The 13,262-nt window shown below is 41.1% G+C and overlaps 4 protein-coding genes across 4 annotated transcripts; 3 read left to right on the top strand and 1 right to left on the bottom strand.

The window, feature by feature from the left end:
* Positions 1–1,094: 1,094 nt before the first annotated feature.
* On the bottom strand, positions 1,095–2,813 carry SS1G_04088 (hypothetical protein; the record flags this gene model as incomplete). The annotated part of the gene is made up of 3 exons (XM_001594231.1): positions 1,095–2,019; positions 2,182–2,541; positions 2,644–2,813. 3 exons carry the CDS (start codon positions 2,811–2,813, stop codon positions 1,095–1,097), a joined length of 1,455 nt encoding a protein of 484 aa, XP_001594281.1.
* A 3,571-nt stretch (positions 2,814–6,384) lies between these two features.
* On the top strand, positions 6,385–7,876 carry SS1G_04087 (hypothetical protein; the record flags this gene model as incomplete). Its single annotated transcript, XM_001594230.1, has 4 exons — positions 6,385–6,731; positions 6,789–6,897; positions 6,949–7,285; positions 7,347–7,876. 4 exons carry the CDS (start codon positions 6,385–6,387, stop codon positions 7,874–7,876), a joined length of 1,323 nt encoding a protein of 440 aa, XP_001594280.1.
* Positions 7,877–8,532: 656 nt separating this feature from the next.
* SS1G_04086 (hypothetical protein) lies at positions 8,533–10,235 on the top strand (the record flags this gene model as incomplete). Its single annotated transcript, XM_001594229.1, has 4 exons — positions 8,533–8,810; positions 8,858–8,957; positions 9,008–9,966; positions 10,061–10,235. 4 exons carry the CDS (start codon positions 8,533–8,535, stop codon positions 10,233–10,235), a joined length of 1,512 nt encoding a protein of 503 aa, XP_001594279.1.
* A 1,971-nt stretch (positions 10,236–12,206) lies between these two features.
* Positions 12,207–13,208, top strand: SS1G_04085 (hypothetical protein; the record flags this gene model as incomplete). The annotated part of the gene is made up of 2 exons (XM_001594228.1): positions 12,207–12,470; positions 12,558–13,208. 2 exons carry the CDS (start codon positions 12,207–12,209, stop codon positions 13,206–13,208), a joined length of 915 nt encoding a protein of 304 aa, XP_001594278.1.
* Between the last annotated feature and the right edge of the window lie 54 nt (positions 13,209–13,262).

The raw sequence follows: 13,262 nt of genomic DNA, 5'->3' as shown, positions 1-13,262 counted from the left end.
TTGTAGACTATCTACCTGCAAGTGTTTACTCGCAGGTATAAACTGTGGACTTGAGCCGTCTTACCAACCTTGGCATCCGGGAAAAGGGGAGCTACGATACCACCCCTCTCTTTTTAGTCGCCGTTGCATTTTACGGATTCATTATTTCGGTCTAGCTGTACGCTAGGTGGAGGTATACGAAAAATGATAAGAGCTATCGAATCATTCAATTACATGTTCAATCACGGCAGTCAATGTCATCCGTCAGCTTCAAAGAACAATGGTGAGATTAGCTGCACAAGTTTAGCATTGCATTGCGCCTCGTGTTCTAGAAAACAACGCTGGGATCAAACAATAATTGCAAATCTCGGAAAAATCGGTTCAAGATCCATTAGCGAGCCAATGATTACGAAGAGAAACTGGTCTTGCATATGAAAAAATAGAGATGATGATGCCACACTTGCATGCAAGAGCTTGTAGGTATGGAGGTATTAGGTGTATCAAATGACTTGCATGCTAAAGAAAACCCCACTTAAACCACAAGCGATTTTACACTAAATTAGCAACGGCATGCAGCCATCAAGCTAGTCGACATGGCATTCGCTTAGCCGCGTACCGTTCAATATTTTGGTTTGACAAGCTGCGCCGTACACGTTGATCATAGAAGTAAGACGGAAACCGGATTGCACAGTTGGGTTGCATCCATTACGGTCTGCGCCGCATATTCTTGAATCATTTGGCCCCCTTGAATCCGTTTGGAATTCCTCCGGTCTCAATTCAAAATAATGATAGTTGCGATTAGCTCTGCAAAATATGTTCTGGTGCGTCAAGTGGAGGAAGGTTTTACAAATATTTTTATCATTAGAAATGCCATTGGCGAGTGATATTAAAAACCTAAATGATTTAGTTAGACACATTGATTGTTTGTGTGATCATCATTTTACTGACCCCAATGATCTCATGTAGGTCACAGATTTTATTGAAAATGTAAATAATCTGTCTTTCAAGATCAACGTCACAACACTCAATGGCGCTAAACTGAAGAAATGGGCTTCAAAGCAGAAGAAATAGTCCTCTGCCAAATAGAGTGTTGTGATTATTTTTCTAGTTAATATTCATTGCTGGCTTTGAGCAAACTCCTCTGCAACCATATCCACACCTTTCGCAGACGTCGAGTAGTTTATCTGCCATTTTTGTTCGTCTCTAGAAATAATTTTTACCTCCAATTTATCCTTATTTGTCGGCGTAGATGATGTCACTGGGACGAATTTCCGAGGCTTTAACCAGTTATCATCCGTGGCTATAGGCTTCAGATCAAAGCGAAGCAACAGCAAAGCCGTAAATGTCATCACCTCAGTACTGAAAAAGTGACGACCAGGACAGAGTGCTGCGCCACCACTGAAAGAGCGAACCGCAACAGGATTTGTACGCTTCTCGCCAGGCTTCCGTAAAAATCGTCCATGGTCAAATGTATTTACAGTTGGTCCCCACACTGACACTTCTGCATGTTGAACTGAAGCGGTAGTCATAACGGTGGCTCCCTTCTTGAGGAGATATTCGTTGTCGAACATGATATCTTTCATCACCATCCGAGCGGATATGCCGATGTGCACGTAGCGCAAAGTCTCCTGCCATGTGGAAAGGAGGATGGGACATACGGATTTGATTTTTGCTAGATCGACGGTACAGATTCCACTGCCATCAGTATGTATGAGTTGTTCTACTTCATTCCGACAATCTTCTAGAACAAGGTCAGAAAATACATGATAGATCATCCAAAATGCTGCTGCTGTGCTGTTGGTCAAGGATACGATCATCTGGCCTATTTCTGTAGCCGCTACATCTCTGCCTCGCAAACCATGATCTGTGTCATGCTTATAGAGACACTGAACAAGGAGAGAATCTTGATGATGGCTATTTTCCGCAAAGCATCTTTCGAAGGCCGGGATGAGGAGTTTTTCTCGTGCATGCAGACCTTTGGGTGCCAATACGCTTGGCCATGCTTTGAGCATGTGGATCTGGATCGTTGGCTCGAAATCACTTTTGAGAACAAATTAGTAGACCATCAAACTAGGTAGTATATGGGGGAATTTAAGAACGAGTACGGACTTACTATCATGCTTGTTTAAGTGTAGGATCACGAAAAGGATTTTTGGGTCCAAATATAGACTCGGTTGTGGCCATGAATAATTGTCGACGGACCCAGGAAAACAGCTCGACACCAGTGGAGCCATTTTCGCTAGTTTCTCCAAAGAACGCGACATATATTGGATTGCTACACCATTTATAGCGTCAAGTCCTAGACCAGGTGATAAAGCTGGTGAAGTAGACGGTACAAATGTAGACAGGTAAGAATCGTGCTCGAACATCTTGTCTGAGCCTATAATGGCGTTACCAGCAGGGCCAAAACTCATAACAGTGGCTGCTGCCCGAGCTTCGATAGGATGCAAAGCAATGTTCTTTATCTCGCGTTGAAGTGGTGGGATGAGTGATAGGAAGTTGGTGACGTAGATGCGCTGGCCTGGCATGCATAATGTGTAGATCGGGAGGCCATATTTGTCTCTTATAACCAGAAATCATTTGTCAGACTCATGATATCATGATAGAAAGTAGACTACTGTTGGTTTGCTCCTTTCACTGAGCTTTTTTCTTTCAGTGACTAACCTTAGTTTCACTGCATACTTTTGCATGCCCGGTATTGAACCAAGCAGTGGAGTTATAAAGGGTATCGTGGTTTCGATCGCAGGCGGCTCCTTCGAGGCTTGTGTGAAACGAAGAAGGGCAAGAAAAAAGACATATGTGGCAGCCAAAGAGCCAAGAACAAGAAGAAGCATATATATAAGTCATACTGAAGTGTCAAATTTGACTGACACGGCTCAATTCAGTCCATAACTATCGCCTTGAAAAGGAGGGAGCAAGAGTTAGAGGCTGTAAAATAAATCTTTATGTAGGCAGGTAGGTAGTCTTACAATCTTTTAACTGTGCCTTAAATACCGAACCAATCCCTCAGGGGCCCCGGTTAGTCCTCGCGGCCCCGACGACATTTCGGATCCGTGCTCACGAGCATTCATGGATCGGCTCACTAAAGCCACCCGTGGACCTCAAGCATTCTTAATTCTGACCACCCCTGATTCGGACCACCTTTTTATATCAAAAATAACAATTTTTATTTATTAATAATCTTTTGATTTATTAATATAATCTTTTCAAATTTTGATTATAAGGTTATAATTTAAATATTAATAGATTTTATTTATTTAATATATAAATCTAATATTCTTTTTTTAAGTCATTTTTAATATAAGTGTGACCAAAAGGGTGTTTGTAGACCAGCAATTGCATTTAACTTAGAATCTACAGGTGAAGAGTACCTGTAGATGGGGATAGCTACTCTATATACACACAAATGAATGGCCTAGCCGCAATGGCTAGGCCAAAAGAAGTCATATTTATCCCTCCAATGATCTTACTTTACCGATAACCATTGTGTTACGAGGTTTGCCATCTAGATCACGTGGAAGTGCTCTAGGCTCTCGAGGTAGGTTTATAGCTAGGCGTCAAGTAGGGACTTAAGGTAATGACAATAATGCAATTCGTAACTAATAGTAGAGTATACTAAATGATTGATCTTGAGCACGAAGCTCTATACAAAGGAAATCCATCTTGATTATATAGACCTTCGTATTCCAATCATTGGAGCGATGAAGCTGGGGAGCGAGATTCGAATCTCGCTCCCTCACAAGACTATCCATGTGATCCTATAACACGTGATAATAGTTTATAATGTTATAACGTAACATTTAATCAATCTAAATATACTTTGTACTACTACTCCGATTTATATAATATATTAATTATTTATACAAAAAACTAGAATTAAAAATAATACTCGATATAAAATAAATCGTCCTTACCAATAATGTCAGGAGCGAGACATAGATTTTATACATAGACCCTCTTTAATTAGTAGGAGAGGAAAATAATCTATAGGATCCTTTTCCTTTCCTTTCCTTTCCTCTTTATTGAATAGAATATTTTATTAATCGGCCCTTAGGTCTCTACACTATACAGCAAATAATATATAAGGAAAGAAAAGAAAAGAAATCTCCCACACCCCACTGCCGCTCTCTCCCTCTTCCAGCCTCAAAACCTCATAACTACATAAACCATTTGTAATCCGCAACATACAAGAACCACCAACCTTAACAATCTTTCCAGTCAAACTTCTTCGCTCACTCACAAAGCAACTATAATTATAAATACTTCCTCAACTAACCCCCAAACTAGCTCCAAACCCCAGATTCTTAGCTCCCAAACTAACTTTTATACTTATCAATATATTGTTGTTTGGTAACAGTCCTAGCACAATGAATTTTCCATTTTATAGCAGCTTCCCACACGATTATAGGTTCGAAGGGGCAAAAACAAAAGTAACTGAGTACTACACCAAGACTGGCTTATTTTGCATAATGCACGATATACTGATATTTGTAAATGATGCATCCATTTATCAGCTAGATTTTCTCCCGAAATCCTGACCCACCCACTTCACTTAGATGTAAGACTCCATAAGCAAATAATATTGAGCCATCTTGGTCTCCACAGACTAGAAATATGTTAATAAAACTCCTATTTAGATAATTTTCGAGAAATTCTTCAAGAGGTTGGTGGTAGATGTTGTCTTTTACTTGAATGCTAGCTTTTTGACCCGTAGTTAAATTCAATCTAGGAATATTCGCTGCCAGTATCTCTGGCACTCAAGAGCTCACCTTCGAGTTTACTTTTTCTTGTGTCGGGTTTCCAATACAATTATCGACAATCCATTGCTTGGAAAATTGAGAAAATTAATAAATCTCCGCTGAGGACCAAATATTTTACAACAACTTTCCATTCAATCTTCCAGACTCGAAATATACTTCAGCGGTATTGGTCTCTCCGTAATGGAGTTCGCAGTAAAGGCTAGCTCAATATTTTGAAAGATGACATTTGTCATTATGCAACTACTGCCTATGTATTTAGTCAGGTACGCTTGTAAGGACAAAACTGTTTACTGCTTCGAATTTCGAACTTCGAAGAGATATTACAGGATTTAGGTGCTAAATAAGTTGAGCAGCCTTCATTTTTAGGCATAACCCCGACTATAATACTCGAACAATGCCCTTTAACTACCAAAAGCTTGAGGTATTAGGATTTGAAGGGGGCAAAGTAGTGTTGAATGGAAACAATCAATTGCCTAGTCGCATTTACACTTGTACGTATAGATTTCGTTGTAAAGCCGGTCATATTTTATACCACAAGAGTGAACAATAATCGGAAGGAGAGAGGATGAAGGAAGCATGAGTGGGCTTGGGATTTTCGTACAAAATGTTGTGATATTGGACCAAAATAATAGTAGAAAATGGGACAGCTTTTTTGGGACAGGTATCTATCCTCAATTCGTGTCAACCATTTTTTTTTTAATTTTAATAAAATCAGATCGAGTATGTCTTGTTTCAAGAAGATAATTCTTCGAATGCGCCTGTGCTGGATCTACTGTATCACAGTTCCATGATGGCATAGCGTGGCTCATTTGTAGAATCAAAAATAAACGCTTGTGTTCTTGGTACCCAGGCTTATCGAATTTTCGCATCACAAGGAAATTTCTGTTTCTTGCTAGGGAAAGTAGTAGAAGATCTTGCTGCGACTGCTGATCTATCGATTGTTGGTTTGACAACTTCTGTGACAATTATGAATTTTGAGTAAACTTCCTCAAACTCTGAAGTGAAACGGCAAGAGACAATGTGATGGTAAGTTGACGAGTTACCCGTGTAGATCCATTATCAATGAATATACCAGCTGTAATTGGTACCTATCGTTGTTTGTTGTAAGGTTCTCATCCTTGATAAGCCTTTATGTCGACAGTTTTCGCAGCGATATTTTCCTCTCCGTCGAAGGTATATCCTAGCCAGATAACCTATCAACAGAATTGACAAATACTTTCCGATAAAACCATTTAAAGAAGATCGTGGCGATGTTGAGTTGAATGAGATAGATGTCTTGTCTACTTCTAACTGCCGACATCACGGGGCGACCCACAAATTAGAACTTCTTAGTGGCTGTCACGCCATAACCTCCGCATATTCATACAACACCATGATAAGGATGATCATGTACATACCCAAAACAAAGATTGGCTGGAGTTATCGTGAGGAACAATCTTAAGCCTCGGTTTCCATCGCGATTGGCAATCCAAGAACTCAATAATTGCGTGACAATATATCCATAATTCCGAATTCATAAAAAACTAGAACGAAATCAGATGATGGTTCAAATCAGATCGAAATTGTAGATATACTTGAGTTTGTCAAACTTCGAGCAATTAGATTGGGCGGAGGTATTTACCATAACTTTCATTCTTTTAACAAAATGTCTTCAACACAAACATATGTCTCGCAATCTGTCGACCAGGCAATAACGCCACCAAAGACTCCGGAACCTCACGGGTATCAAAAAGTCTTTCACAATTGGCCTGAGCCAGAAACTGAACCTGAGGGTATCTATTTGCGCCGCGAGACAAAAAGTCGAGAACAGGAAATTGATCCAATTTCCAATTCGAAACTGAATGTATCACATCAAGAAGTCCTGCTCTTGCATGGTCCAAGGCAGAGATATATCCATGCGACGGAACAACCAATACCTTCGTTAAAGGATGGCCGCGAAATGCTTGTTGAAGTGGAAATCGTCGGTTTGAATCCAATCGACTGGAAAGCTCCGTAAGTATTATTCGTGTTTTGGCCATCAATGATATCTGAATTGAAAATTCATAATAGGGACTTTGGCTTTGGGTTACCTTCTCTTCCCTGTATAAGTGGCCGAGACTTTGCAGGAAAAGTGGTGAAACCACCCCAAGTAAACTCCAGATTCAAATCTGGAGATACTGTAAGAATCCATGAATCAACAGTTCCTTAAAGCAATGATTGACAATTCCAGGTCATGGGAATTTCCACGGATTATCGGGATTCACGGAAAGCAGCGTACCAACAATACGCAGTCGTGTCAGACTTTAATGCTTGCAGACTTCCAAATACCATAAGCCCAACAGATGCCGCACCACTTGGTGTTGCCTTCGTTGCGGCAGCCCTTGGGCTGGGTATTTGTCTGGGAGTAAATTTTGCCGATCATGAAGAGACTCAAGGCCCGGATCTTTTCCGAGCAATCCACTCCCTATCTAGAGATTCAATCTCACAGGATGTGAGGGCAGAATGCTTTGAAAGTATCCGAGAAGATGAGAGACCTGAACCTGGGGATTGGATAGCCATTTGGGGAGGTAAGGTGATTCTTCCAAAACTCTTGATAAGTGCTGACGGCCACAGGTTCATCTGCTACAGGGTGCTGCGCAGTTCAACTTGCGAAATTAGCTGGGCTGAAAGTAATTGCTATCATAGACGTTGCTCGAAGTGGTGAACGAATGTTGAAACATGGTGCAGATCTTTTGGTGGACCGATTTGATACTGACAGAGCGGTATCAATTGTCAAAGGTATTACCAAAGGAAAGCTACGCTTTGGACTTGATACAAGAGGAAAGGAAAGTACTGCTTTACTTGCACAAGCCATGCAATCAGAAAACGGTATAGAGGGGAAGAGGGCGCATCTTGTTGGTTTGACAGGGTTACCTAAAGAGCCAACGCCAGGAGTTTTATATCATTCCGTACCAATCAAGACATTCCATGAGGCACCAAATATTGGTGAAGAATTGATGATCTGGTTAGAAAGATTATTCAAGCACAACAGGATAGCGACACCTGAAATTGAGGTTGCACATGGAGGATTGCAAGGTATAAATGCAGCACTTGATAGGCTTAGGGATGGTTCTGTAAATGGTCCAAGAATAGTCGTACCATTAGCATTGAGAGCATGAAATAATAGACAACTGATGAAATATCATGAAGGTAACGTGCATAACAAAAATATTCGTTGCGTGTGCACGTGATCTTTGGCGATGGAAGGCCGGCTCAAAGATTAGATTTTTTATTCTGTCTAGAGCTTAGCGTAAATACCACAACTACATGAAGTAGTTTTCGAAGTTCCCTCTATTCATCCTGCCACAATGTTATCAATGTTTATGACATATGATTTTGCAACCTTTGTCTAGTGCTACAAATTGATCCATGGATTCCACACCGGATTATTGATACGCCATGATTACTTTTATGATTTCTTGTCGATCAATTAAACCCAGGGTTGAGGTGCAGCAAAGCTCTTGCACAAGGAGGGGTGCATATTGCACCATCCGTCGCCCAGGATATCAATGCATACTTACCATGAGAAGTCCCATCTGAAGCAATCAAAACTTTGGTTGAACTACGGTCGGAAGTTTTTTTTGGCAGTTCTACAATGGTGTGAGTAAGTATCGTGTCCCTGTAGAACGTCAGTAGGTACGGGATAGCTATCTTGACAGAGTAGCTGTATCTTTCCATTCTGTTCGCTACCTCTGTTCTTCAGCCTTACGCTTCTCTCTTTACTCTCTTTAATCAAAATTATCGCATCTTATACCTTACCACTCTTAAGGTAAAAATGTCTACCACCATCACAATCAGCAGCAATAGTCCAATTATTATTCGGCATGATGGACCAGCCAATGGTCATTCAGGCGCAATCACCAATGGATATGTCAATGGTGATAGTCATACCGGGCTCATTGAATACGCCAATAGTGTTACGACGAATGGAAACAATGCGCATTTTTCTGCGGAAGCAGGACTCAATGATGCGCCAGATCGTATCAAGTTTGCTTATTGGGTACCCAATGTTTCCGGTGGTTTAGTGATATCAAAGATTCCCCAAAAAACAAGGTAGTCTTGATGTTTTCTCATAAGATTCAATCACTAATATTTCATAGTTGGGATTACGAATCAAATGTGAGATATGCGCAAACTGCAGAGGAAGTAGGATTCGAATATGCTCTCACTCAAATTAGATTCATGGCAGGGTATGGAGCTGTGAGTTTTATCAGAAGTTGTTCGCAGAGAATTATATTGATCTGTCGTAGGATCATCAACACGAATCCGTCTCTTTCTCCCAAGCACTACTCCATAACACTAAGAAGTTGAATGTCATCGCTGCATTATTACCTGGCCCATGGAATCCAGCTGTCGCAGCTAAGCAAATCGCAAGTATCGATCACTATTCGAATGGAAGGATATCTGTGAATATTGTTTCCGGGTGGTTTAAACAAGAGTTTACAAGCATTGGGCAGTGGTGGCTTGAACACGCTGAGCGGTACAGAAGGAGCAGGGAGTTTATCGAGTGCTTGAAAGGAATTTGGACTTCCCCCAAATTCTCCTACAAAGGAGACTTTTACCAATTCCACGATTATCCTTTATCGCCGAAACCTCTTGATTTACCAGGTCGACCACATCCATTGATTTTTCAAGGAGGTAATTCAATTGACGCTCGAGAAAATGGAGCTCACGTATCTGATTATTATTTCATGAATGGCAATACTCTAGAGGGATTCCAAGAGCAAATTGCTGACGTTAAAGAGCGGGCGCGGAAGCTTGGTCGAGAGGATCAGATACATTTCGCAGTCAATGGCTTTGCTATTGTTAAAGAAACGGAGGAAGAGGCAATACGACTCTTATCTGAAATTCAAGGCAAGGCTGACAAGGAAGCTGTGAATGCATTTGCGAATGCAACAAAACAAGCTGGCTCTTCGACAGAAAATAAAAAGGGCATGTGGGCCGATAGCAAATTTGACGATTTGGTGCAATACAACGATGGGTTTAAAACAAAATTAATCGGAACAGCTGAACAAGTTGCCGATAGAATTTTGTTGTTGAAGAGCTTAGGGATTGATATTGTTTTGATTGCTTTTTTGCATTATGAGGATGATATTCAAAACTTTGGGGAGAAAGTTTTACCATTAGTTCGAAAGCTGGAGAGGGAAGGAAGGGGAAAAGATGTGGAGGATGAAATTCGAAGGACTGGAGATGTTTATCGTGCGAAACGGTGAGGATCAAGGAATGGTGCACTTCGGGAATCTGTATGCATTTTGTCTTTCGATCTTGTTCTGACGCATTGATTAATTTCTGGGACAGGACAGTCTTATCGAAGCTCTTGAGAGCCTGAAGGAACCTCGCCCTTTGGAGTTTGCGCATAGGGATTTCGGCTTCACTAGTCAGATATCTCTTGCTGTTCAAAATTCACCACCTCATTTCAGCGACTCGATTTCTCCTCCCAGTATCGATATGAGTTTGTGTTTTCTGAAATATTTATGATCGGGCGTTTTGTCTGGTGGTCGGTCATCTACGGTCGAGAAGTACTTAGAGAAACCTCTTTCGCGTTCTCTCGGATTGTACGGAGTATGTATACTTAATTCAGTACTTCCAATTTTGTATACAAACGCATCATACCCAATTTGTCTGCATCATGTCCTGTTAATTTTGCAGCTCAATGCCTTGGAAAGTCAAGCCGAGAAAAAGGCACTGTTTAAAGATCTAACGATCTCATCTCCGACAACCGAAATTTTCCATCTCCGGGTATCCACCGGAAGAGCTGAATGCCAGATCCGTCTTTTACAATTTTTGGATACCTAATATATACACAATATAAAATGGCAAGCTTATATTGCTGTTGATGAATAAATTGGGAAGCAAATACTTCAGGACTCAGATCAGGACATCTCTTCGGTTTTCTCAAAATGGACAATCAATTAGAAGCGCCCATCCATTCCTAACAATCATCCCACTTCCTAGCAAATCAGAATAGAGTTCTACGGAGAAGTGGGAGAAGTGATCGCGCACAGACATCGTACCTAGTAGGTATATCCACTTCAATCACTTCAACCATTTCAAACGATGTCAGCGACTTCACCCCATACGTGCATCTTCCCTGCCAAGAAACAAATGAATCCGTCGTTTAGAGGAAGTGTAATTTTAGGGTTTGCGGGATTTTGAGTCTTTTCGTCTAGGAAAGCGGAGGTCGGGAGTCGGGAGTTGGGAGGGAGTCTGGATTAGGAAGTTTGTAGTGGAAAGTTAACGCTTATTTTTATTAATTGTTGATTCATTATTGAAGTTTGTTATTTGCGAATTGTGAGTTCTATGTCACTTATGTGATGGATGGATGACTGGTGAGAACCTTGCCAGTTAGGTCCACCAGTACGGAGGTGTATCCAGATAAACTCCATCGTGTTAGGGCAACATATGGCCGGTGCGGCTCTAGTGGGGATATATATAGTTTCACTCATACGATAGTCGAGTAAGGATAAATCAACCCCCTTCCTTTTCCATCCACAAGTAAAACCCTTTCAACGGGCAGAGTGAGTACAAACTCGAAACAATAAATAAACACAAACGGATTTATTTAATATAAGGTTATTTTATTGTGGAATCCGAATTCTCAAACTATCGAATATTCGAACTTTGATATAATGATGCTCTTACCTTTTTCATGAGGAAAGTATGTTTCTCTCTTTTCCTTCACAATTTAGGTTTGGAAGAGGCTTTTGAATGGATGGCGAAAAGGTCGAGACTCTTATTTGGACCACCTATATATTCTACACTTGAATAAGTCTGGACAAAATAGGGTAGTATATATTAAGGGGAAAAAAGCTTAGCTATCCGGCCGTTGTAACTGAAACCAACGGGGAAATGCCGTCTTTTTCATTTATCGATATTGTTCTCCAGGGACTAGTACCGGTATGAATGAATGGATGGAGGTCTCCAAAAGTCTAGAATTTGGGTCTGAACTACGTTATCCATTTGACAATCCATCAATATCTTTGATTGAGTTTCTAGTGAACCAATCTTTAAATAATTTCATCATACGATACCTAGGTAACATCTTACTAAATAATCTGGCATCTCTAAAATTGCAAAGGATGAACAAACATATCATCCAAGCTTCATTCTGGTGTTCTTGCCCCGCTGATTGATTGCTTACTCTAGAGACCCCTGAGAGTATCATTTCAAATATATTAATTTTTATTGTACTTCAATTTTTACTCTTTAAAAGGTGTTTGGTTTCCTTTGCCCATATTCTCTTTCTTTTTTTCTACTCATTATCACATTTCGATTCGATATCATTTGGATAAATCAATCTTTGAAGCTTTGGTCTTCAGTTTTTAACATACTCTCTTTTGAAAAGATAGCCGTCATTCATTATCTACACTGTCAATCAACATATCTTCTCATTCCTTTCAAGCAAAATCTTACCACCGGTCCCAACCTCAAACTTTAAACTCAATCAAAATGGTTTTCTCAATTAAGAACGTGGCTATTGCCTCTGCTTTCCTCTCCGTTGCTCAAGGAGCTGTTATGGGAAAACGTGCTCTCTCCGGTCAAGCTACTTCTTATGGTGGTAATACCAATGGAGGAGCTTGTTCATTCTCTACCTACACTCTCCCATCTAATATCCTTGGTACCGCGCTCTCTGATTCCAACTGGGCTACTGCGGCAAACTGTGGTCGTTGTGTTTCTGTTACTGGTCCATCTGGTAACAACATTACTGCTATGGTATGTATTCAATATATCATTTATCCCATCAATCAATCCATCATAACATGACCATCAAAACAAACTCAAAAACTAACAAACCCCCAGATCACCGACGAATGTCCCGGCTGCGGAACCAACCATCTAGATCTCTACCAAAATGCCTTCACCAAACTCGCCGCCCTCAGCGTAGGCATCATCGACATAACCTGGGATTACGTCCCCTGCCCCATCACCACCCCCCTCCAAGTGCACCTCAAAGAAGGAGTCTCAGCCTACTGGTTCAGCATGCAAGTCGTCAACGCGGCCGAAGGAGTCTCCAAACTCGAAGTCTCGACCGACGGAAGTAAGACCTGGAAATCCACCACCCGCACCACCTACAACTTTTTCGAAAACAGCTCTGGTTTCGGAACTACCTCGGTGGATGTCAGGGTTACCGGTTTGAGTGGTAGTACCGTTATCATTAAGAATGTGGCTGTTACTCCCGGACTCGTCGTTACTGCTTCGGGAAATTTGAAATCTGGAAGTACCGGGTCTGCTAAGACTGTGGTTCCGGCTACGGTTTCTTCTACTTCTTCTGAAGTGGATACTGTTGAGCCTGTTGTTGCTGCGGATGCTGTCGCTACTCCTTCTGCTTCTCCAGTCGCTGCAGTATCTACTCCAGATGTTGTCGCTACCCCCGCTTCATCTCCTTCTCCTTCCGTCGCTGAAGAACCTACTCCCGAATCAGAGGAATCTGATGAGTGTGATGAATCTTAGATACGATATATCATACATCATTCACGTGTTGATACACAAGAGGAGGAATCAATC

Source organism: Sclerotinia sclerotiorum, genomic scaffold, assembly GCF_000146945.2.
Source record: "Sclerotinia sclerotiorum 1980 UF-70 scaffold_5 genomic scaffold, whole genome shotgun sequence".
Lineage (NCBI taxonomy): Eukaryota > Fungi > Ascomycota > Leotiomycetes > Helotiales > Sclerotiniaceae > Sclerotinia > Sclerotinia sclerotiorum.
This window is presented reverse-complemented; position numbering and strand designations above follow the sequence as displayed.